Source organism: Spinacia oleracea, chromosome 1 (genome assembly GCF_020520425.1).
Source record: "Spinacia oleracea cultivar Varoflay chromosome 1, BTI_SOV_V1, whole genome shotgun sequence".
NCBI classification, from domain to species: domain Eukaryota; kingdom Viridiplantae; phylum Streptophyta; class Magnoliopsida; order Caryophyllales; family Amaranthaceae; genus Spinacia; species Spinacia oleracea.
Window position 1 is genome coordinate 82,315,833 of NC_079487.1, and position 26,072 is coordinate 82,341,904.

General features: G+C 34.7%; 2 protein-coding genes across 7 annotated transcripts; one reads left to right on the forward strand and one right to left on the reverse strand.

Annotated features, from left to right (window-relative positions):
- Nucleotides 1-286: 286 nt before the first annotated feature.
- On the forward strand, nt 287-20,359 carry LOC110792472 (uncharacterized). 6 transcript variants are annotated; one of them, XM_056835136.1, is made up of 10 exons: nt 287-480; nt 1,687-1,803; nt 2,143-2,316; nt 4,641-4,720; nt 5,150-5,189; nt 5,296-5,403; nt 9,168-9,248; nt 9,549-9,671; nt 15,528-15,600; nt 16,663-16,677. In XM_056835136.1, exons 2-9 carry the CDS (start codon nt 1,711-1,713, stop codon nt 15,546-15,548), a joined length of 720 nt encoding a protein of 239 aa, XP_056691114.1. In that variant the 5' UTR covers nt 287-480; nt 1,687-1,710; the 3' UTR covers nt 15,549-15,600; nt 16,663-16,677. The 6 variants fall into 6 exon arrangements, with proteins under 6 accessions (XP_056691114.1, XP_056691111.1, XP_056691104.1 ...); XM_056835133.1 differs by lacking the exon at nt 15,528-15,600 and adding an exon at nt 18,088-18,226 and having other exon boundaries at nt 288-480; nt 16,663-16,727; XM_056835126.1 differs by lacking the exons at nt 15,528-15,600; nt 16,663-16,677 and adding exons at nt 18,088-18,224; nt 19,962-20,359 and having other exon boundaries at nt 291-480.
- An 82-nt stretch (nt 20,360-20,441) lies between these two features.
- Nucleotides 20,442-24,221, reverse strand: LOC110792471 (gibberellin 3-beta-dioxygenase 1-like). Its single transcript, XM_021997270.2, has 2 exons — nt 23,541-24,221; nt 20,442-21,024 (listed from the first exon to the last, which is right to left on the reverse strand). The coding sequence occupies exons 1-2, from the start codon at nt 24,029-24,031 to the stop codon at nt 20,460-20,462; spliced, it is 1,056 nt and encodes a 351-aa protein (XP_021852962.1). The 5' UTR covers nt 24,032-24,221; the 3' UTR covers nt 20,442-20,459.
- Nucleotides 24,222-26,072: the final 1,851 nt, after the last annotated feature.

Genomic DNA, 26,072 nt, shown 5'->3' on the forward strand with positions numbered 1-26,072 from the left:
AACCGCCATTTCAGGTAGTGGTTAACATTGCTCTCACAAAATCGCGCGGTTTATACCATTGAACTGTCAATTCAAATGGCGTTTTGTTTTAAAACAAAACCGCCATTTCAATTTGCGGTTCTAAGCTGAACCTGGGAAAAAAAATTATTTTTCTTTTTTCCATGCTGACGTGGACGATATGGAGTATTTTCGGAATTATTAGAGCTTTAAACAATATTAAAGGAAAATCGCTCTAGTTTAATCCTTCCACAATCTTTTTTACTTTTTAAAAAAAAATATAATTTTCGTTGTTTTTTCCCATGCTCCCTTCTTTATTCTCTGTTTTTTCTGCCCCCTGCCCCCTGCTTCCTCCTTCACTCTATCCAGTTTCAATATCTCAAAAAAAAATTGCCTAAAACTTTCTGAAATTAAAAGAGGGATTAAGTTTTTGCAACTTGCAATAAATCAAAGGGAGAAAGAAAATAATCAAGCTACAATCAGGTATAAATTAAGAGTATTTAGTTATCAATTGCTTATGAATATTGACAATTTAGTAATTGAAATTGAGGTGTTATTCAATGAAAATTAAACGACTATTTCTGTATAATTCTTTCGAATTTATGATTTATAATGCTTGAGTTGCTGAAATTCTATTGTAATTGGTGAAATAACCCCTAATTTGAATTAGTGAAAAATTAGGGTTCATATGAAAATCGAATTGGGGATTTTGTGAATGTTAGTTGTTCAGTAAAAAATTAGTTGTTTAGCCAGGGCTTGCAATGCCAGTCATATCGTCTAGACCACCTTGTACTGTAAATCCAGCTGCAAACGTGATGGTTGCTAATAGAGCTACCAGAACGGATAATGCGGTTCGCATTTGATCCAAATTTGTACGCTGCTGGATATATTCTGTTTTCATGTATGGTTTTACTTTTTTACGAATGCACATCATTTCCTGCAAGTCATTATATATATGTTCATTTAATTTAGTTTTTCTACCGTGATTGTCCTCAATGTTTTTCTCTACATCATCAAGTAGTAGTGCCTTAGCTGGATGAATATATGCAAGTGTTGGCCCACCTCCGTTTTTCCTAACGGATACCATTAACCGGTGTTGAATTCTAAACTTTGTATTTTTTAAGGTGTTTAAATTAAGTAAGGTGTTTAATTACAAAAGTTGGTTTTTTTAAAGGTGTTAAATAACAAAAAATCCTTTAGTTGTTGAGTATAATGATGAGTTTTGCTTTCACAATTTTCTCTCTTCTCCTTATCCCTCGTTCTCTTAGCTCTTGTTTGACTAGTGTGAGTGGCAGAGAAGCACACATAGTGGTTTGTTTTGTAACCTTTTTAGCACCCGAACTCAAGCTACTCGGTCTATTACTCCGTAATTTATTACAGGTCCAAGTTTGTTAGTGTCTTACGGTCTTACCACTTCTTTGAAAGCTTAATTTGGTTTTAGCTCTTTCCACTTTTAGTTTGGGAGAGAAAATACACGACAATGGTTAATTGTCCGCCTTTACTTCTTGAACTTACTGCAATCTTTCCAAATTGGGGTCCAAACTCCAAGTGGACCATATAAAATCCATGTAATCAGTGGCGTATTCTGTTATAATGTACTGAAACAACTATAGTTATTTCAATGTTATCCACTTTGTCTGAAGTAATGTGTAAACTAAGTCCTTAATGATTTGCGTTCTCTGCTTGCAGAATGAGTTTTATGTCTTGACAGAGATGCAACTACTGAACAAAAAAGTTGAGGAGGCAGGCAGTGGTAGTAAGGTGCAAAAATTGGTTTCCCTGCTGAAGAAATCTAAGGTACAATGTGTAAGTTCACTTGATTTGTGGCAATAAGGTACTTTTTAGCTGTGATTCCCGGGATGTTGTATGGGTTGGGTTTTATCCTGATAGGAGAACTGTTGCATTTCCCAAAGCTAAGAGAGAATTCTATGTGACAGTAGTTGTTCAATCACTCCCCTGTCAGAAAAGGGAACAAAGATGGAATATGTTGGTAGTTTTTTTTACTGTCTCAGTTTCTATGCTGCATTTTTTTCTTAGTTGTTTAGCTCAATATGACTAGTTTGGTTTAGCTTCTAGGTTGTATTTTCTCTGTTTTCGGCATAATTACCTTTTTAAACTTGGTGTTCTTTTCCTTTATTTTACCAGGCTATGGAGAGGCAAGGAACGGAGTTTCAGTCACACTGCAATCTAAGCCGTTTTAGATTGCAGTCTGATAAATTGGAGGAAGATCTGATGAATGGCAATGGTGATACAGATCCATGTGGTTATCTTGATTGTTCTATTTCTGACTTATCCAATAAGTTGAAATTTGCTAAAAAGGTAAGATTGGACCGCTGTGATGGTCCATATGGATGGTTGTATAAGCTTTTAGGGTGTTAATAAATATTATGATTGTGTTCCACTTTGAAGAATATAATCTGCAGCTTGTCTCTATAATTTGACCATATTTTAGTTGGATGCATGTATACTTCTTGATTCTAGTATATTCATGCACCGATTTGCTAAACAGGTCCACTTTTGACATTTTAAGGGCCCTAGGCGAAACAAGAAACAAAGTCCCTTCCTAAAAATGAAATTTATCTATATTTTAAAGTGTGTTTAATAGTTTGTCTACTCAATAGTAAACTAAACAATGGTTCATAAAAGTTGTATATTTAAGACTTTGATACATTTAAGTCATAACCATAAACGTCGATTTACCAAATAATACTAAAAAAAATCCATAAAAAAAAATCAATAGATGTAGACGGGGTTTTCATTTTTTAAAGAAAAGTAAGAATAAGTCGAAAAAATATGTAATAAAGGAGTAGAGTAAATAAAAAATGTGGGCATGATGCAGATCGAACGTGAAACCTACAATATCAAGTTAATCTTACACGGAGAAGCTAATTCCTACCATTGGACTGGAGAACATTTAATGTTTGATTGTTGCAGAACAGACCATCTTAGGCCCCTTTCTGCCCAGGCTTGCTGAATATTTTGTCCGATTCTCATGTGAGCAAAATTCATCCTGTTGTGGATGTTTATTGATTATTCTGTATTTGTCAGTTATCACTTTGTAGGTATGTAGCTTGTAGGATGTGTAATTTAGCCTAGGATCAAAGTTATTTTTGTTTTGTTCTACTCACTTACTTCATTCCATTTTTGGCATTCCTCCTTTACCATCTTCCCTCTTACCCCACAATATTACACTTTCTCACACACTCTCCCTTACTTTCTCTTACACCCACCACCTTTTCTCACATTCTCTCCTATTTTATCCTACTTGTCTTACATCCACTCACCCTTTTTCACAATTCTCTTAAACTACATCTATAACTTTATACTAAAACAAACATGTCACTTCCTGGTGCAAAACTTTCCCGCAAAAATACATTTTTCCTAAAAGCACCCTATTTTTTTTATTTTCTGTCCTTTTATATAACTTTATGTATGTAAACAAATATTGGTTTAAAGATTATGGAAATAATAGATACCATGTAATTATAATTTGCTAAAATGAATCTTGGATATTGTCAAGTCAGTATATTTAAGAATGGGCAATATATTTACTCAATATTTTGGTCAAATATATTATTAAGCATACAAAACATGTAATACTTTTGTAGTAGGACGACAATTGCATATTAAATGATTAAATTAGTATGTTCAAGATTTATTAATTACGAGGGGGGGGGGGGGAGAAACGTTTCAGTTAAATATTTTATAAAAAGATGATTAAATAATAATTTTACAATATCCGTGCGTACACGGGACCTAATATAGTTTCTACAATAAGCGAGTCGAACAAAAACATGGAGGTAGTATTATGAACCCCAAAATGGTTAAAAACAAAGAAGATACATACTGTTTAAATCGAAAGCCTTGCGCTCTTTAGGTCAAATCTCTTTTGACTCTCTTCAAAATTACTTGGTACAATTTGCATTTGCAGTAGATTCTTTAGGATTTCCCAAAGTTTTGTACTTATGTTGTATGCCAGATATGCCTAGGATCAAAGTTATGGTTGAAATAAGTTGGACCTAGTGCACAAGTCAACTAGGCGTGCTAAGCCCTGACTTCTCTGCACCATAGTTGCAGTACTTACTACTAAGTCTACGTACCCTCCTCAAGGTCTTAGTACCATTTTGGTCAACAAAATTTTATGAATGAAGTATAGGATGTGAAACAGGCAATGTTGGTGCATACCATGTTAAAATCATACCTTGCATCCAAATCTAGTCTTTGCCCATAGACTGTGTTCGGGAGACACCCCCTCGGTGATGCTTGGACAAAACCATATCCTCGAACGTCTATCATGTCCCTTTAGTTGTGGACTCAAGATTAACTCACTGGTGGCTCTTAAATTCTTTATTTAATGTCCTTTTTGATTTTATTTCCTGATCTCGCTGTAACCCTAGTGGGCTGTCTTGGGTCCCATACTCCCATCAGATGGTTGCATAGTTGTCCATCTCTTTCCTCTTCATCATATTGCTATTTTACCTTTGTATGTATCATGTCTAGAGTCTCACCACGAAAATTCTTATAGGATCCATTGTTTGTGTAATCTTCCCTGCTTTCCTACTTGTTTGATTTTCTTTTTTTGTATGAATTTACTCCGTATTTCATTCTGAGTACATTCTGCATTCATCTGAATCTTGTGCCAGGAACTTTCAATTAAATTGAGGGAATTGGTCTCCTGGAAGAGGCAACTTGATGAATTCCCAATCGAAGCTGAACTTGTTCAGTATGTTCTCCTTTCTCTAAGTTTCTAAGTTTGCATAAAAAATTCTGGTTTCTCCCAAGGAAATGAAGAAATCTCTCGCCCTTAACCCACCATATAATACAATACTGTGGTCTTTGCTTATACATACAAGGGTATGAATGTATGACACTTGATATTCTGAGTAGAAATTCTACAAGCAAATATATGGCTGTTCGAGAAATAAGTTTTAGGGGACGATAAGGGGAGAATGTATAATACACTGGAATCAGATTGTAGAATTGAGGAAGAAGAACGACTGTTAAATTAAGGTTCTTAAGTACGCAGTGATTTAAGCTAATTGACTTTATACTCTTTATAGGAAATGGACTCTGATGAGATTGAAGGGCTTGAAAGAGGCTAGTCTTCTTTCATATTTATGATTCTATGCTGAACTCTGCTGACTGAATGCAGGTATGAACGCCGACTTTCAGAATTAAATATTCATATGCAGGTTTGTTTGTTTATTTGATCTCATTACATTTATCTGCTCTTTCTTTTTACTAATATCTTAACCTTCTGAAGTCTGAAATAATATTTGGCCATTTGTTCAAGTATAGGATAGGCTTCGTCAAACTCGTAAATATTATGACACCTATAATGCTCTTTTTGAGATAAAGGACTTGATGCTGAAGGAGATATCTCTACTAAATTCAGTCGATTCACAAGTAAGTACTTGTATTAGATAGATGTCTTCACATATTTCAGTATGATTTCCCCCTACTTTAGCAACTTGTTTGTACAACATGAATTACTAAGTGTATATTGTGATGATTATCTGGAATGAAAAACATTGTTAATTTTTCCAGTGTTTTCGTGTTAGTTAAGACCTCACCAAGTTATGGCATAGAATAAAAAAGAGGGGAGAGGAGTAGTGATGTGATTGAAGAACCATACTTGTTTGGTTGGTATTTGAGGAAGGGGGCGAATATTGCCGATGATGGTTAAGAAACTAAACAATGACCCCTTTTCAAAAAACCTGAAAATAAAATGTCTTCTCTAGTCTATAGTCCTAGGCTCCTAGGAAACCCTCTTAAGGAAAGAGAGTTCATTTCTCTAGTCAACTTTTCCATATCCAACCCCATTCCTTTCTTGTGAAAATCTTTTGGCAAAAATTTCTTTTACCAAGGGTTGGGGGTGTGAAGGGTATTCTCGAAGGAGGGGTGCTAATTTCCTTTGATTTTGTTCTTGATCGGTCCCTTTTTTAGGAATGTACTTAGCAAGTTACCAAATATCAGAGATATGCATATTATAATGGTTTATTGCTGAGGTTAGTTGACCAATAGAGGGGCGAGAAACGAGATGAGGGGAGGGGAGTTAGTTTTATATACTAAGTAATTGATTTTTGAAAAACTAGAACCTCATGTGGTGGATAAAATAAATACACAAACTCTTGCTTAAGGCTGGTGTACAACACATATTGTAAGGGGATGTAAAGTTAACTCAAAATTCACAGAAGTTACTCCGATATAATGTAAAAGTTATCTATTTTTGTAGTCATAATCTCTTGAATAAAAATTATCCCTTCAAAATCACTAATAATTTGTAAAAAGGTAATTATGTACTCCCTCCGTCCCTAATACTCGCTCCGGTTTGACCGCCACAGAGTTTTAGGCAATTTCATTGACTTATTAATTTATTAGGTGGTAGTTGATAATGGGGTATTTTTTTAATATAGTTAGTGGAAAATGTGCCAAATAAAGGGGTAGGGGTAGGGGTGGGGTGGGGTGGGGTGAATTTTGTAATGTTTTTTTTAAGAAGTAAGAATATATGTGGGCCCAGGGTTAAGTGAGAGAAATGATATAATATTAGTAAAAGTATGACATTTATACAAACGGGGCAAGCAGTAAGGAACTACTTTATAAGGAAGGTGGGGCTTGTATTAAGGGACGGAGGGAGTAACTCTTTAAAATGTTATCCTTCAAAAATTATTTCATAACATAAAAAGTTAATCAAAACATGTTACTCCCTCCGTCCCAGATTAGTTGTTACACTTTTCTTTTTCGTCTGTCCTAGATTAGTTGTTACACTTCTAAATTAGGAATGACCCCACAATTATTATATTGTCTCTCTCTTCTCTCTAAAACTTTTTTGGTCCCCACACCCTCTCTCATTCAATTAAAAAAAATACCCCACTAACTCCTATAACATCTACTTTTTCAATAAAATAACAATTGATAACCAAACTACCACTTATCACCTAAAACTTTGTGCAAAGGTAAGTGTAACAACTAATTTGGGACGGAGGGAGTAAAAGTTACCAAAAACTGGGTAAAAGTTACCCTGAAGTACAATAAATTTATTGTACACAAGGTGCGTGCAAGACCTTTTGAAATAAATAACCTTTGTCTCTAAATCCATGTTGATATTTTATGCAGGCCCGACTTTGAGGCAGTCCAATCGGATCTACATGGCCACATAATTTTGGGGCCCACAAGAAATTTGTTGGTTAAAGTCCAAAACCATAAAAAGGGAAAATATATCTTCTATTCTCTTACCCTATTTTACAGTTAAACTCCCCCACTAAAACCAAATTAAAAATGTGGTTTGCAAAAGATTAAAACGTGTGACCTCCCGTTTCAACACTATAGTGTTATCCAATTGAGCTATGATTTTTTACATGTTTTCTTTGCAAAATTAATGCTAATATAATAAAAGAAAAAATATCTTGTGAAAAAAATTCAAACATAACTTCATTAAAGAAAATAATAATGAATTGTTATCCACATAATAATTTGGGGCGTCGACCAGGCCCAAAATCAAGTTTGATTTTCTAAAATAGTTATTCTCTTAATTATCCCCTCCTAGAAATCCTCTAGTCAAATATTTTTTCCGGTAATAATGAATAGATCACCCATTTTCATGTATCAAACCTTTTCATTCATTTTCTCAAACAACCCGCATAAAGTCTAAAACCATTTTATAATTTGGCCCTATTTTTTCTATAAACAAAACAACAACAACAACAACAACGACAACAACAACAAAGCCTTAGTCCCAAAATGTTTTGGGGTCGGCTAACATAAATCGTCGTAGGAGATCGTCATCGTCACCAATCAAACCAGAAAGGAGCGGGAAGTTAAACAAAACAATGTTAATATAATAATTATGTGTTTTGCATTAAATAATTGTCCGTAAAAATTTATAGGAGCCTAATATTTGTACTTAGCACAGGGACTTCAAGTTGACGGAGATGGCCTTGATTTATGTCTTGTACCATTGTACTCAGATTATATGGTTTTCAATTTAGGTAGACTTTTCCCCCTTTGATATGGCCAAACCTGGATTGGACTTGAACTGGATTTCTTTCCGTATTCCGACTTCCGACTTCAGGGTAGAGTAGCATGATAAAGGGAGAGTTGAAAGAACTCACACATAAAAAGGGAGACTGTTCTAAATTTCCATCATTCCATGTGTTTGTGAAGTAAGGGTTGTCTAAGATTAGAAAAATAGTGAAAGGTGACTATTATATTAGTCTAACAAGCTATTATAAAATTGTTAAGATTATAAAATTGTTAAGATTATAAAATTCTATTATAAAATTGTTAAGATTGAAGTATAATTTGACTTGTATGCTATCCATCTTTTTCAGTGTGGGCCTGGAAGAAATGTAAAGTTCTATTGAAGTGTTTGTCACGAAGCTTAGTTTACAGAGTTGTACATATGGCATCATTTTGGCGTGATCTGATTAGGAGGGGTCGAGGGGGTGTCACTGGGTGGGAGGTTGTATTTTTTAAATGACAAAGTGCGGTTTTCTCTTTTCCCCCCCTTGATTCCTTTTTAGGACTCCTCGTCCTCCGATTGCAATCCCTTTTTCGAGTAGAAGTTCTTTTCCATTTATGGGGAAACATGAAAATATTCGTTGGTGTTTGATGACATATGCATTCATGGGAAGTCTGGCTATATCTTTGAGAAAATGCTTCCATTTCTTATTTTAATGAAGCTTTTAATTTCCGTAAGACAGCCTAGTATTATTATTTAACATAATCCATGGCTGTGATAATACTCCCTCCGTCCCAGATTAGTTATTACACTTTCCTTTTTCGTCCGTCCCAGATTAGTCGTTACACTTCTAAATTAGGAATGACCCCACAGTTATTATATCGTCTCTCTTCCCACTAAATTTTTTTGTCCCCACACCCTATCTCTTTCAACTAAAAAAATACCCCACTAACTCCTATCGCATCTACTTTTTCAATAAAATAATAATTGATAACCACACTACTACTTATCGCATTAAACTGTAAGCCCAGGAGAGTGTAACGACTATTCTGGGACGGAGGGAGTAATATGATAGATGCCGGATGGCTGTCTTCATGTGTGCTTGGGACATTGAGCTTAGATAAGTATTATCTTTTGTGCTTCTTTGATTAAATGGTTAGCTCCAGCAGATGTACTGAATTTTTGTATACTTGCACAATTCGTATTATAGTTTGGAGATGCGATTGGGAACCCTGCTGGTCGTACAAAATTCATTGAATCAATGGATGCTATTCTGAAGGGAATTCGGCAGGTAACTTGAGTTCTTTCACTGGTGTTTTATACATGTTGACCAAAAATTTTAGCAGTAATACTACCTCAATTTTACTGGTATTACTCGTCATAGAAATGTTTGGCCTACTGAAAGTGTGGTAATGACTATAAAGTCATGGACGTTGATATATATATTTCTTATCACAGCTTAGTTTCTCGCCAGATGCTGCTAAATTCTATCCGTTCCTGATTGAGCCAAGCTTAGTTAAGCTTACAATTCCTAACAAGCTGACGCCAATTTTTTCTAACATATGTTCAACATGTCTTGGTTCATCTTTAGAAGTTTGAGAAGGTGCTACTTGGATTGCAACTGGAGCAAAAAACTCTTGATGTCCTCAGGGAGCGGTACAGTGCAGCCACTATGAATCAACGTCAGTGTGTCATCCTCTTGAAGGATTTTCAGGCAAGAATCCTTATTCTAAACGTGGTGATTTTAATAATTGGTGTAAGCAAGATCCAAAAAATAGCTGTCATTGTGCCAATTAGTCTGTCAAATTCTTACTAAGAAAGTATCTTCGATTCTTCGACAGTTACCCATCCCATTTAATACTAGGTTGTTAGGTCTCGTCAGCTTTCCTTAGGTATTACTTGTGTTCGAAGCAACTTTTTCCGCTAACTTTGAGTATGCGTAACATGAAGGAAGCTATAATATTCCAACTTGGACCTTTGCACTATTCATATATACAATTATTAAGTAAAATACTGGGTTATAGTCTTAAAAGTATAATTTTACAATATCAACTTTTTGTAATATTTATTTATAGAATATTAAAGACATTATTGGTAAAAGTTGAGCGTTGGCAATCGTGAAACTCCAATTATTGCAACTTGCAACTAATAAAGATTGACTATTCTTTGTAGTAGTGAAAATGAACTCTTCAAGTATAACTTCAGAGATAAAAAGGTGTTCCCTAAACTAAGAATTTCCTTGTTTGGCAATCATCCAGAAACAGCTGATTGACTTGGCTTGTTTGACCAGCTAATCATACTAGCTGTTTTTATTGGCTGTTTGATTCAACTGGTAGTATTAGCCTTGTGATAAGAAATGTTAGTCAAATCAATTGTTGGCTGTTTATATTTGCAAAATAACCAACTTGAAGGAAAAACAGCCAAAAGCCATTGCGAAAAGGCTGCCCCACTCATCTTTTTCATGTCATTTTGGTTGCAAACCTGGCTTTTAAGCCAAATGAAAAGCCATTTATCAAACGTATTTGGCTGTCGAACCACACAATCAAGCCAAAAGTCAATAAAAAAATTCTGTCAGAAGGCCAATCATCAAACAATGATGAAATCTAAATAGTACCTTTAAACACTGATAAAGAAGAGACTATTTACTGCTTTCCTTATCATGTTTGAAAAATATCCATTAAGGCATTAAGTACCTTTAAATTTCTGAATGTGATGTTGAAATAATAGTATCTAAGGAAAATAATCTAGCTTCTGAGTGATATGGTTCGTGCCTCCATTTGCCTAAGTTTCATAGCCTAAAACATTACCAAAAGTTATACAAATTATTTAACTTATGGATCCTGTGCTGTCATCCACTCCCTCTATTGCTAGCCGCCCGGTTCACGAGGTTCTACCACTTAAATTATCTTAAATTTTTTCATTTCCCCTTACGATAAATCTGATGGTTTCCTTGTTTTATCTCAGACTCTATTTTCTTCTTTCACTCAGCCAATCAAGGAAGAGTTTTTTCTGTAGCTCACCCCTACCTTATCATGGCAGTACTTTTCTTGTTTAAACCTTAGGATACAAGAGAATCCCTCAGTGTGGAAAAGCTTGTGTTGGTTTGGTAATTGGTAGTAGCATCTTTAGCAGCCTTGGATTTTTAGGAGTAAGGCTTTGATGCTATGTACATTCTGGTCTTCTTCAATCCCTAGATCCTACAAGCAGATTCAATCTGGGTGCTTCTACTGCTGGTGCTATTATTGCGTTGTGACACTGTGACAGAACATGTTTATTCTCACCAGTCTAAGAAATTTATTGTAATGTCTTCACAAACAACAATTTCAAATTTCAAAGTTCAGTAGAAAAAGGAGATAGGAAATATATAAGGCAGTATGCAAAGAAAAGTACTATTAAAATTGTCTTCCCTTTCAATTGTCAAAAAAAAAATGGTCTTCCTTTATTCTTTCTAGGTTGTATTTGGTATGAATTTAGGAAAGGAAATGGATGGAAACGAATAAAAAGGAGAAAGGGTAATATTAAGTGTTACCATTATCAAATGTTTGGTATGCTTAGGTAAAGGATTCTCTTGTATCAAATTGGTGATTAAAGTGGGAAACAATTTTGTCTCCATAGGTTAGAGAAGGGTAACAAATGAATGGTAATGATTACCTTTTGGAAATAGAGTATGTTACTTTATCCCTCATACCAAACAATAAGGTAATGAAATGTAATGAACTGATAATTTTGAGCAGAAAATTAATGGTAGAGATATATTTAATTTGGTTGAAACTTGATGAACACAAAATGGGATATGAAAGGTAGTGACTTGAGGCCACCAATCTCCAAGTCAGTGACTTGAGGTCACCACTCTCCAAAGCCTAAGCTTTACTAATATCTCAACATACCTCTCATAACCTAATGTCCTAGTATTTATAACCATTCTACTCATCATTTATAACCATTCTACTACACCTACCTAATTTGTCTTCTACCTAATATCACTCACTACCTATTATGCCCTTCCCTTACACTTGGTTCATTGCAATACCGGCCCCCTAAACTTCTTCCTTGTCCTCAAGGTGGGTAGTAATTATCAGAGTATTCACAGCCTCGGTAGCAATGGTCAATGCCATTTTGTTTTTTGAAATTGATGTTCGGTTTCCATTGGCGCCCAAGCTCTTCACTGGTAAGTCCTTGTACCTCCTCTGGTAGTGTAGCTAAGAAGAAATTATCTTTGAAGCTATCATGAGCTGGAAGTAAGGTTTGGGTTTCTGACTTGGAATTGTAAGGTTGTAAGTTGGGGAAATTAACAATGGAATGTTGGTATAAATTTTGTGGGTAATGATAGATTAATGTGGTAGATGGTCTGGGGTTAATAATTGTTGAATTGGGTTTAGTTGTGGATGAAAGAGTTTGAAACTTAGTTTTGCAATTAGATGGCAGTGTGGGTTGATGGGTAGAGAAGTGGGGTTTAAAAGATTGTGTAGAGTTGGTTGTTTTGAAAATTTGGGTTGGAGAAATGGGATGACAACTAGAATTGGGCTTTGATGTGGTAGGCCCATAAAAAGTGAAGTCCACATTGGTTAGAAAATAATTCAAATAGACCATGTTGAAGGACCATATTGAGGCTGAATGTTCAGCACGTGGTTTAGCTTTCTTAAGTGTGTCTTCTCTTTGTCCAATTACAGAAATACCCCTAGCAGCATATTCTGGAATTAACTTTTTCTCCAAGCCAACCAATGACTCACTAAACCTTTTGCCGTACATCTTCTGCTATTTCTGTGCTCCACCCCCACAATTCTCCCCGGCGAAGAAACATGAACTATCAACGGTTTCCTTACCGGAAAAATCTCCAAGTCCACCACCTGACCTACCCTTTGCGAATCCTTCCACATCCACGCCACCAGCCCCACCACGAGAGGCGGGTCTACCACCAACCGTCGATTCGCCGACAACGGAATCTGGGCCACCACCCCCACCACAAGAGGTGGTTCCACCATCAACCATCGATATCGATTCGCCGACAACGAAACCTAGGCCACCGATCCACTTCCTCCCGAACCACCCTTTTTAAATGATCCTCCCTTTGGGTTAAGAACGCTGCTCGATCTCGATCTACCACCAGCGGCGCCTCCATGAAATTGGCCGGCAAAACTACCTTGTCCCTCGGCATATCCACCAGCTACGTCATCTCCGGTGGAGACCCGACCCACTTGCCCCAGATCCACCTTTTGTGAACCCGTTTTCTTCTCTTCCTGGACCACAACCTGATCCGCCACCACCAGCCTTTCTCAAATCCTTCTCTTGGTGGTTCACCTTCAACATCTCCGTATATAAAAACATGGAGAACACCATCATCTCGATTTTCACCCGAATACGTACCTGAAAACTTCTCCTGCCTGTTGTTTTGCCTACCTTCCACCAAGTTTGATGTCAGACCCTCAAAAACCAGCTTTAGATCTTCCTGGTCGTCCTCTTCAAATTCTTCTTTCTCCTCTTTAATTTTAGTAAACTTCTCCGTGATTTCCTTCAAATTTTGCCGAAACGAAGAGAAATTCGGAGAAAGACCTTCCATAATGTTTTTCACGAGATCTTCTTTACATTTTTGGAATATCTCATCCCACTTCTCTTTGATCAGATTTGTTGAACTCCATATTTTTTTTAACTTTTTTTTTTTGGAAACTAAGAAAAATCAGATCAATAATCCCTCCACCGCTCTGATACCAAATGTAATGAACTGATAATTTTGAGCAGAAAATTAATGGTAGAGATATATTTAATTTGGTTGAAACTTGATGAACACAAAATGGGATATGAAAGGTAGTGACTTGAGGCCACCAATCTCCAAGTCAGTGACCTGGTCACCACTCTCCAAAGCCTAAGCTTTACTAATTTCTCAACATACCTCTCATAACCTAATGTGCTAGTATTTATAACCATTCTACTACACCTACCTAATTTGTTTTCTACCTAATATCACTCACTACCTATTATGCCCTTCCTTTACACTTGGTTCATTGCATGAAATGGTTAATTGATTCCATTTCCTCCACTAAAAAACCCATATCAAACATGCTCTTAGTAGGTTCTTTGCAGAAGTTCAGTTTGGAAGAGCTTTGAAACCCTTATTTTGCACCAAGTATGGGAGCACCCCACGTGTACACAATAATCGACTAATCGTGTAGAACGCATTTGTCTCTTGAGTTCAAAACACTAGGCATCTTAGGATATCCCACACCTATCTTTTTGAAATAAAAACATGGAATTAAAACTCGGTCGTTCCGTTACGTAACGTCTTTTCTGTAACGGACTTTTTTTCCATTTCGCGAAACCCTGTTGCATTACGATGCGACCAAAATCACGCCTTTCTTCACGTATGGTGACTCGCCGGGATAAAAAAAAAAGTTCCTCTTTACATCGTTTTTTTGCACAAATTGACAAAAAATTTAAGTAACTAGTTATGCAGTTTTTGAAACATGGTTGTTTGAGTGACTGTTTGTTCACAAAATGTATTACCCACTCATATTATGATAGATTTGGTTATATTGTGTTAGAAATAGTACTTTCTAGACATAAAATGTAATAAGAAGGCTTAGACATGTTAATGTGATTTTTTTGAAAACTTCACACCACGCCAGCCTGTTACAAACCGTTTCCGTGGCAACGTGAACATTACCGCGAACGATCCGCGTTTTTTTCCTAATAATATACTACCATCGATAAGTCGATAACAATAGTCAATATAACACCCTTTTAGTAACACCATAAATTACTAGGTATTTTTTCATAACATATAAACTTTCCAGCTTTTAACGTATTTTTCTTTCCTCTTAGATATTCTCATAATTAAGTACCAACAAATTATTATGCTTAGACTTCGAGAGGGGTGCCAGATTCGGGTATGGATCTAAGAGTTTGACATAGAAAGTGTTTGATTGTTAGATACAGAGACATGGGTTATATGCGGTTGAATTTAAAATGTGAACACATGCCTGTAGTGTTTCTTACTAGTTTTAAGCCGTGCAATGCACGGATTTGTATTTAGTATTTTGTACCATTATATATGTTAAACATTTATAGCAAATAAATTTATGTATTTCTAAGTCCATTTAATTAACTATTTAAGTATTTGTTTAATCAGTTTCTATTGTAGATCTCATTATTACGCAGTAGCTTTTCATTGGCCGAAACAATTAGATTTCCTAGGTGACGCTCTAATATAGGATTAGTGTTTGATTTTAGATTGAATTTTACTTTAGATTAGTGTTTGATTTCGGATGAATTATATTTTAGATTTTTTTTTTAATTATTAGAGTTTGATTTTGGATGGAGTTGTATATATTAGCAATTAATTAATTAAAATATCTATGTGGCACCTAATTAACTATCTACGTGGTAGTCGATTTTTTTAATTCAAAAAAAAATTAGAAATTTTATTTTTCATTGGCCGAAACCATTAGATTTCCTACGTGGCGCTCTAATAATTCAGCAAATATGCCTATATTAGATTTTCAGTGTTTTCTCATTAGAATTTTTTTTGGTGATTTTCGATTAATTAATCAATCTATTACACTTTATTTTTCTGTAGTGGGTTTTGGTGAATACTTAAAGAGTTGCTCTGGATCTCGACCTTCACGTAAATGGAAGAGTTTAAGCGAGGGGTATGAACGAGCTTCTCACCCCCCCCCCCCCCCCCCCCCCCCCCCTCCTTCGAGCTGTGGTAGCATTGAATGGCCCAGATGGGTTATTTAAGACTCTGTTCATACATGGAGTTCTAATAAGCAGGGGATGACATACGTAGCAAAGGAACTTCATTTCCCTACTAATATCCCATAATTATTTCTCACAAATGCTCAAAACCTCTTATTTATCATCCAGTATCACTGGCCCACACAGCCATACTAACCATAATAGGAGAAAAGTATATCGTGATTGTGCTATTAAATCTCAACATATTGTAGAATAGCAGCGTATTATGACCAACTTTCAGCTTTATTGGTTTAGTTTTGATCTCTTCATAGACTTTAATTTAGGGAGGGTAAGAACACAGGCAAGAAAAAAACATGTCTTTTGGCAGGAATGCAGTACTTTTTCAGTTGGAAGCTGATGCAACAATGCTTAATCCTATTATGAATTGGACTTCTCAGTTCCAGTCATTGCATATTTGCAGTGGTCTAAAATACTCTTAGTTGGAAGCTGATGCCACAGTGCTTAATCCTATTATGAATTGGATTTCTCAGTTCCAGTCATTGCATATTTGCAGTGGTCTAAAATATTCTTGCATTCCTGCTTTGAGTGAAGTACTGTTGGCTTATTTCTTTCATTTCCTTTTAATTTTTTTAAATAAGCTTCTGTGTGGGATATGTGTTGGATCTGATTGTGAAACAAGCACTTAGTATCACACAAAATCTCTCTGTATGATGTGGTAATTAAATTAAGGCACTATATTGTTTTACTGAATACTATTAGTAGAGTATATTTACGCTGCATGGTCTTGGCAAGGTAGCTAAGCAGCATTTGCACAAGGTGGACGAGGGCTTACTGTATGCTTTGCTTTACTTGGTTGCACATGTGCACCGTTTCTAATAGAAGAACAAGGATTGTCCTTTAAAATGCTTAAAGTGAGCATTATTAGAGAATACGGACCCAATTTCAAGACATGATCGTTACTTGGTTCTTGAACATTGAATATACCCTTATTTTATATCTTTGGTTCATGACAGATTGCCAGCACAAGTAATTGAAATCCATTTCAGAATTCATTGATGTCCCGAGGAAGCAGAGTACGGTATGCCGGATTGGTTGTCAACCTGTAGCCCCTCCTAAAGTATTTAGTAGACATTTAAATTGTACTTCATTTAGGGGCCAATTTTGTTTTTGTTTTTGGGTGCCGGGGTGGGTTAGAACTTGGAAACTGGAGACCTGACAGGATAGGTTGAGAGAATAGAGACTAAATTTTGGTAACAGCTCAAGACTGAACAGCTTAATACTCATCCAACACGTGGTTTAAGCTTATGTTCTGGATTCGTTAGCCTTTTGTTTTATCGCCTTTTTGTCTATCTGCAGCAGGACCAATCAAGCTGTCCTTTTCATTCTCAACAAAAAGAAAATGAACTAAAAATATAACTTTTCTTTGGTTGGCTTCTTTAATTTTGTCTTTTTCCTGGATACTTGAATAGAAGACTGTCTGCTAATCAGTGTGATTTTGTTGTCATGTTGCTATAATGTTATGTGACTGTAGAGCGGACAACAAAATTGGAAATAAGTTGATTGTTGGCTTTCCTGGATGGCTAGATTGGAATCTGGCTTCTTAATCATTGTGATTTTTATTGTCATCTTGTGATGAATAGAAAATGTTAAATTCATTTTCTTGATTCAAATAGGACCCTCAGCTTTGGGGTTCGTCTTTCCAGTTTTAGGGTTGATACCGCGTGGGCCTGTGTCATACTTCGTATAATATTTAATATAAAGTTTTTCTGTGTGGTGGTGGTTTAATTGAGATTTGTTTACTTCAACAATAGTAGTAAGATCTATTCATGCCCTTGCTCAACCAGTTCAGACTCTGAATCTGGCTGCATATCGGTGCTTCTTTGTGGCTTGTATTCTCTTTGCAAAGCCAAGTTCTGAAACTATAAAAAATGCGTAGTTCCTGTTCAATGATGTCTCAGAAGTCACACCTTATACAGAATAAAGGAAAGCAACATATCAAGGGAAAAATTACTAGGAGATATTTCTAACAATATATCTTTGCATGTTTGAGGTAACAAAACTTATGCTACCACAAATCCACAATGCTTCCTACAGTTTCTATAGCTTCAATTCTGCGTAAGTGCGTAAAGATATTAAAAATAGGGGATCACAATGAAAATTTATCTTGGTGTTAGCTGAGAGAGTAACGAACTAGGATCGACATGTTAGAGTAATTCATGTAAGCTAGAGCTTTGCCACTAAACTTCAACCAGTAAAATACATTAGGAAATTACTTTACCAAATCATTCAGTAATTCGTGTAAAGCACCTTATCATTGAAACAGAATTCTCCCCTGGTTCTTTTCCTCCTTTTTTTTACCTTTTGTTTTTTACAAAGTGGGATACAGCATCCCCTGGCTATGTTTTTAATATTTGGTGCTATATTTTCTCTGTCCTCAGGAAGAATGTAGAAAGAATGAGAGGCTCAAGAAGGAACTTGCACTCCATGAAAATCTAAGGGGTCAAACTTCCTCTTAGTGTTGCTGTTTACCTCAATGAGGTAGCGCTTAATAATCTGAAATTCTTCTAGAAGCAAGGTAATTTTTCTTTCCTTTTTCTTATAGGCGAGGCAAGCACTTAAGTAATATGTTCTGTCTACGTCAAATTCTTGTATTTCTCCTACAGTTTGTATGTGATTTGAGACATTTTGACTATATTGTGTTTGGTTTCAATTTGTATGTGAAGTGGAAAATGAGTGAAGAGAAAGTGTAGCTGTTTTTTCAGAACCTCTATCATGCACCCGGGTGCACCCTGATCTAGGGTATTTTTTTGCCCGTTTCATAATTTCTGCCCATTTATAGATTTTGAAATGAGCAAAAGAAAATACTCTAGGGTGCACCCTGGTGTGTAAGAATTTTCACTGTTTTGGATAAGCAGGGTTGCTCCTGCAAAATTCTATTTTGTTTTATATTTATCTTCATACGAGGACAAAGATAAAACAGGTTCCTGTTGTTCAGTGTTCTTGCGATATTCTAGGTTCTCCTCGGTCAATTTCTCTTCTTTTGTTGCGATTCTCTAGGGCCACATAGCTGTATGCCTGTATGTGCTTTTGTCATTAATTATTGCATTCTTCAATGATGATGGTTGCTTTGGGATCAGGATTTGTGTCATGTCTCTAAAAGGAGCAGTTGTAATTTGTAATTATACCACTATCGACGATCATGTAGTTAATGTTGTAGATATTATATAGACAAATAGTCCAGGGAGGTAATGATGCAATTCCTCTAATTAGACTAGGGAACCACTGCTGATAAATTGATAATCCGGCAGAAAAAATGTCATAGAATCTTGATGCTTACATTCATCAAATGTAAGAGCGATGAGAGTTTTAAGTACTACTCCCTTGGTCCGGAATTAACAGTCACCTTGTTGGCATAAATTTAATTAGTCGGTGAAAACTGAATCCAGAAGGGGGTAGCACTTTTAAGTTTCAATAGCCACTGAAGTAAGATTATACTTCGTTAAACTGTTTGTTTTGTTCTCTAGAGCTGTAATCCAACTGAATTGTTCTTTCCTTTTGTGGAGTATAATGAATTATCTCTATTTTACTCAAACTCTGGTAGTTGTATCAGACATGGCTATACGATCAATTGTCTGACTTGGCTATTTTATAAGATTTCCGTGAATTTTAGTTCAAAATGGAGTGCTGAGTGTCCATACCCTTGTCGGAATGTCGAGGATTTGATACAAGGCACACTCACTTGAGGTGACGTGATGAATTTGGAGTCACAAGATATGGTTTTCACAAATTCTTATTTACAAGGGTTGTACAATAAATATTGTACACCAAAGTAAAAGTTAACTCAAAATGTTTAAAAGTTAAGCTTATATATGTAAAAGTTATCAAATTTTATTGATAATTTTTTTCATTTTAATAAAACTTATTTCTTCAAAATCACTAATAATGTATAAAATTAATCATTTAACTCTTTAAAATGTTTATTTATCAACGTTTTTTTACTAATAAAAAAGTTAATCAAAACTAGGTTAAAGTTACAAAAAAATGGGTAAAAGTTATCTTGGTGTACAATAAATTTATTGTACACCTAGTGCGCGCAAGACCTTTTGTATTATTTTTCTTATTTGAGCATTTTAAATTTTTCTGTGGATTTTTTGGCTGGCACAGACTTGCCAAATTCAGCCGAAGGCAGGTCAATGCTTGTTGTTATTGTTGTCGTCATGCTTTGAGCACTTGGAAAGAAAATTATGCATGTTAGTGGAAGTTTTCACAATTAACTTATTTGTGCTATTGCGTAATGTTCTTTAATTCGCAGATGCAAATGTCTGTTTTCATATGCAGTATAGGTGGTTGGCAGACCAGAAGACAAAGGACATCTTTATGCTGAGTGTCGTGTGTGCCTGAATGGATTTCAAAGAATAGCTTCGCTGTTGGATACACGGCTACGGTGTCACATGTTTCCGAAAGCCATTGAATTGGTTCGTATAGGAGATGAAACTATGGAATTTGGTGAAGATGCATTCATAAGACGCAATTTTGATAGTGGCTTCATCTTTGACTTGCTTGGATTGAATGGAATATTCTACCAGTATACCAATCAGTGAATGTACAGAGCCTCTATTATACTTGTATGTCTCATCTTTTGTACGTAACTAATTTGTTTGTTTACCTTGAAAACTTATTATTATTATTATAAGGGCACATTCAATATCATCGTCAGTTTAAGTAAAGACAATCAACTTGGAGGATGTGGTTTGTATATGACTAAAGACAAGGAAATTCGAATATTTTGTTAATCTCATGCTAATTAACCCTAATCGCTTTTCTTAACTAAGGAGAGTGCTAAATCAAGGTACTTAGACTTAATACTAACATACTCCTTCACCTTCAAAGATGTAAAACAAGGACCCTCGCAACCTGGATAGTCCGTAAAGGGAGAGACTTGAAAATCCAAAGGAGGTCCATAGAAGTAGGCGAACGATAACCTTTGTTTTTCATTGTTGACAACTGCTCTATGAACTGCACTTGGGAACCTTGCATTTGAAATTATGTGTAAGAGATCCCCTACATTCACCACTAAAGCACCAGGATACGGGTCAACTGAGACCCACCCGGGTCCATCTTTGAGCACTTGGAGCCCACTTGCATTGCCACTTTGGTGGAGGATTGTAAAAAGGAAGGTGTCAGTATGTGGTGCTAAGCCCATTGTTTGGGTCGGGTCAGGGCATGCTGGGTACGAGTTGAGGTGTAGCGCTGTGCAAAGATCACGGTCTTCCCATTTTATGGTGGATTCGGGTATGTTGAGTGATTTAAGAAACAAGCCCATCAGTTTGTTACCGAGGTCTTTCATCCTTGTTTGATATTCCTCCATCACTCCACTACGTAAACAGCAATCAGACAACGTTTTGTAATTAAGCAAAAGTTATGTAGATATAAACCCTTTCATATGAAAAATAATGGCTTTAAGGAGGCAAAATTACAATTGAAAGAAGAAATGAATTTACTCCATAATTCAAAATAATAATTTAAGTTTTCGTAACAATTATATATTTTCTACAACTTTTACGTAGTATGGAGTACACAACAGTTTAAAGTATACTTCCTCCGTTCTTATTTACATGCAACAATTGGGTTTTAGACACTATTCACACAAGCTCATTTGACTTCATTTTTTGGTTCATACTTAAGAAAAAACGTAGTTGTGTGAGGTTTTATTAGATTCGTCTCAATAAATATTTTTTAAATCAACTTTTTATAATTCTTTCTTATCCATAATTGTATATATTAATGTTTGAAATTGTGCATTGACAAATGTGCTTAAATAATTGTGTCATTTAAAAAGGAATGGAGGAAGTATGTAGCATATACGTAAACGTTGCACTAAAAATTATTGGCAAACTTGTATGTTTTGTACTATTCTTATACTAATACTTTGACCATATATTTTTACTACTCTAATTGAAAAAATATATTAACTTGAATTAGTTTCATTGTCTATTTTGATTATATAAATCGTTATATTTTTTTACTACTCGTAATAGATAATTAAAGATATTTATGGTAAGTGACGTGCTAGTTGTTATATTTTTTTTTGGAACAAAGGGAATAGGGTGTATTTATATTGTTTCTCACACGTAGTCTCACATGCACTAGAGATAACCAAAACAAGTGAGAATGCCATTATACAAGTGTGAAAATTCATCTTTCTAATAATTTGGGGAAAATCCTTTAAAAGTAATATCATATCAAAATTTATAAAAATAGTATCATTAAAATCATATTAATAGGGAGTAGAATACTAGAATCTAATCCGTATTGGCATGTTCTCACTCAAAATGCCAATATCTTGGGAAGTTGATAACTAGGTTTAGGAAACACTCGCATGTTTCTAAACACATAAAAATTACTCCCTTCATTTCACATTGGTAAAATTTTCCTTATTATCGAAATTGTGAATAGAGCTTGTTCAGAAATGTCGTCAATCGGTCATAAAAGGAATATAAGAGATTCTCGCTAGGTATTTGATCAAACAGGATCGTCCAGTTCCTATAAAATCTATCACTAAAATCTTTCTAGAAGGGGGATAGAGCTTAGTGGAACGGAAAAAGGTTGTCCATATAATTTTTAAATTTTGGATAATTTAAATTAAATTTAAATTATTAAGAGGAAGTCCACATATATAATTTTTTTTGGTAGGATGAGTTTTTTTTTTTTTTTTTACTTTTTTTTTTTTTAAGGTGTTATGTAGAATGAGCTTGAGGGTTTTGGTGAAAACTCGAGAAAATGACATTTTTATTATTATATATACTTGTAGGATTTAAAAAAACTCAATTAATTATCTTATCTCTCTTAGCCCACTACATTCATAAATTGTCACACACACTCTTGATCTTATTTTATTCATTACTTGTATTTTCTTTCAAGCACCCACCTTTTCATTTTTTTAGATCACATACGTGCAATAATTTAGTTAAAGAAAATGAAAAATTGACATATTATATTCGGATATCCAATAAGATATGAAATCTCAGATATTAATAAAATTCTATTGAAAATCGAAAAATCGAGGTATCCGAAATAACCGAGTGTAGAAAATCGGATTGAATAAGATATCCGAAAATTTTAAAAGCTGATTACTTAACATTATATTTTTAGTAGCACTACAAAAATTTGTATCTTTTATGACAACCTAATAACGACGGATAAAAATCCTGTCGCAAAAGGCTTTTGCGACGGGGATAACAACCCAACAAAGACGGGAACAACCGTCGCAAATGTAATTTTCTATAACGACGGGATTTTCTATAACGACAGCCCCCTTTTATGACGGGTTCGCGACGGAAAATCCCGTCTTTAATCAACAATTATTGGCCTTTAACGACGGGATTTCCCGTCGTTAATAGTACAATTTCTTGTAGTGTAAAAAGTCGGATATCCAGATATCCGAAAATTTATAAAATTTTAAAATTCTGATCCAAAATTCCCGATGTGGCGATGTCCTATCGATCAATAATAATGTGAGTGTAAAATAACCCGAATTATATATCCGTTTTCTTGAATTGGATCGGCCGGATTTGTTTTTGGGCCGCCCTAAGTATAGTTATCTGAAAAATATGTATGTCATGTTTTTCTAATAGAACACAAGATTGAAACTTGAAATTGATTATCGTATTTTCGATACATGCATGGACACTCCAATTATTTATGCAACAGGTGGCATAGGCTTTTTTTTTTTGTCTTTCTATTTATAATCTAAATAAAAATATTAATTAAAGCGGTCAAGATATATATGTTTAAACTTGACTTTATATATATAAAATAAAAAAATAAATACTTCTAAATATTTATGCATGAAAAAACGTACGTAATTGGTGCATGAATGCATAGAACTCACCAAAATCCTTGGAAGTGATTTGGCCAAAGCTTGATAGCATGTTGTACATAAGAGTTTCCCATAATAGTAAAACCTTCATTCCACATTAGCTTGGAGAAGAAAGGTGTAATTCTAGGATACCCATACCCAATTGCTTCCTCAGGGGATCGAACAACTTTCTTCTTTTGTTCAAATGGGAGATTGAATAACTTGTTTGCTTCCAATTCCATTTGATCTAACAAATCTAATGGGATTCCATGATTTATAACTTGGAACATCCCCCATGTCACGCACGCGTCATAAATATTGTCCAAAGCATTAGGATCTTCAAGATCGATCACAGGAATACTACTAATACATGCTTTCAACTGATCTAATGCCTTGTCTTCATCATCATACAATTTTGGCCATGCATGTGATTCAGGAACTTCTTTGATTGTGCTAAAGTCTAGAGGAACAATAAGGTCTTGCTTCACTGGATCATCCCTGTAAGCTTCTGACAGGATACCCATTTATACTACCTCCGTTTCAAAAGATTAATTATCAAGATTAAGAGATATGGAAATTGGTTTGAATAGGAGGCAGGTTGATTACACAGTAAGGAACATATGGGGAGAAAGGTGGCGGTAAGAGGTAGTCTATGTCTTATAGTGAGATTTGGATGAATGTGATGGGATTATTTGACAACATATGTATGAGACAAATGTCAATGAAATCATATTAAAAGTTTTAGATGTATCTAAATATTTGAAACATTTCAAAGACAAATATAAATGTCTAAGTTTTTGGAACCTTAATAAAAACAAATAGTGTTTTAAATTTTGGACAAAATTAAGTAAACTTGTGAAAACATATATTTTTAGTCATTTTATAATTGGAATCATACAAAACTTTTAAATGTGAACGAGCGTAGATTATTATCTTATTAATGACAATAGTCTTATTTTTATTTTAAAAAAAAATCATATGTATAGAATCATAATGGATTAGATAAATGGAATCCAACAAATGGAAAGTTATCACATTACTGTTGGATTTAATATGGGAGATCATATAAGATTTTGCTCTCTATATGGAAGAAAATCACAAAAAAGTTATTTATATGGGAATGAATCAAATAAATAAGGTAAGAAATCAATAATTTTGGTAAAAAAATTAAAAATACTGCCACGTATACATAGGATCACAATGAATTAGATAGACGTAATCCAATAATGGAAAGTTATCAATTTTAATGTTGGATATAATGTGGGAGATCATATAAGATTTTGCTCTCTGTATGGAAGAAAATCATAAAAAGAATATTATTATGGGAATGAATAAACAAGAACATTTATTATTTGGACGCAATAAAAAAAAATCAGAAAAAAGCCTAAGAAATCAATAATTTTGGTAAAAAAGGATATCTTTCATAAATGGATCATAGACTACATTATTTATTCACCCAAATTAAATCAAGGGTTCATCTACAAGATGATCGATCTTGTGGGAGTAAATCCACCTAACGTTTCTTGTAAAAAAAAAATTCATTTGTAATAAAGAACATGTAGAGGAATAATAAAGAACATCTAAAGGAATATTAAAAAAACATATAGAGGCATACCAAAGAACATGTGGAGGAGTATAAAAGAACGTGTAGAGGTATACCGGCATAACACTACAAGATTTTGTATCTTTAACGACAACCTAATTACGACGGGTCAAAAATCCCGTCGCAAAAGCCTTTTGCGGCGGGGCTAACAACCAAACAATGACGGGAATAACCGTCGCAAATGTCTTTTACGACGGGTTTACGACAAATTTACGACGGGATTTCTATTAACGACGGCCCCCTTTTATGACGGGTTCGCGACAGGAAATCCCGTCGTTAATCAATGATTATTGGCCTTTCGCGACGGGATTTCCCGTCGTTAATAGTACAATTTTTGTAGTGTAATCTAGCTTTTAAAAAAAAGTTTGACAGAAGATGAAGATTTTGGAGATAGAAAGAAAGCATTTCGAATTTTGGAGAAAGAAAGAAGATGACAAATTCCGGAGTGAGAGAGTGAAAATTTGGAGTGAAAAAATATATTTTCAGAGAGAGAATTAAATTGCAATTTCTTTTAAAAAAAATAGAATCATTAAATTGACGTACTCCTAGAATTGCAACGAGCGGATGGTGTAGGGTCGTGTACATAGATCACTGTGCACCTACACCAAAAAGCAAAAAATATTAAAATGAAACGCAAAAAACGAAAAAGAATGTAATAAACTAAACAGAAATAACATAATAGAGTAAACGAAAAGAATATTAACCAAAACCTGAAAAGAACACTAATATTAAAAAACCAAAGAAAATGTACAAAAATGAAAAGAACATATTCTCTCTCCTGATAAACTATAAAAAGAAAAACTATTTTTCAAAAAGAACATCATGTGAAAAATACAACAGAAAAAAAATCAAGTGATACTATTATAAAAAAAATGATAATAAAGTTAAAAAGAACACAAAATATTTTTTTAAAAAAAAAGAAGAACAACAACTTTTTTATAAAACACGAAGAACTAAAATAA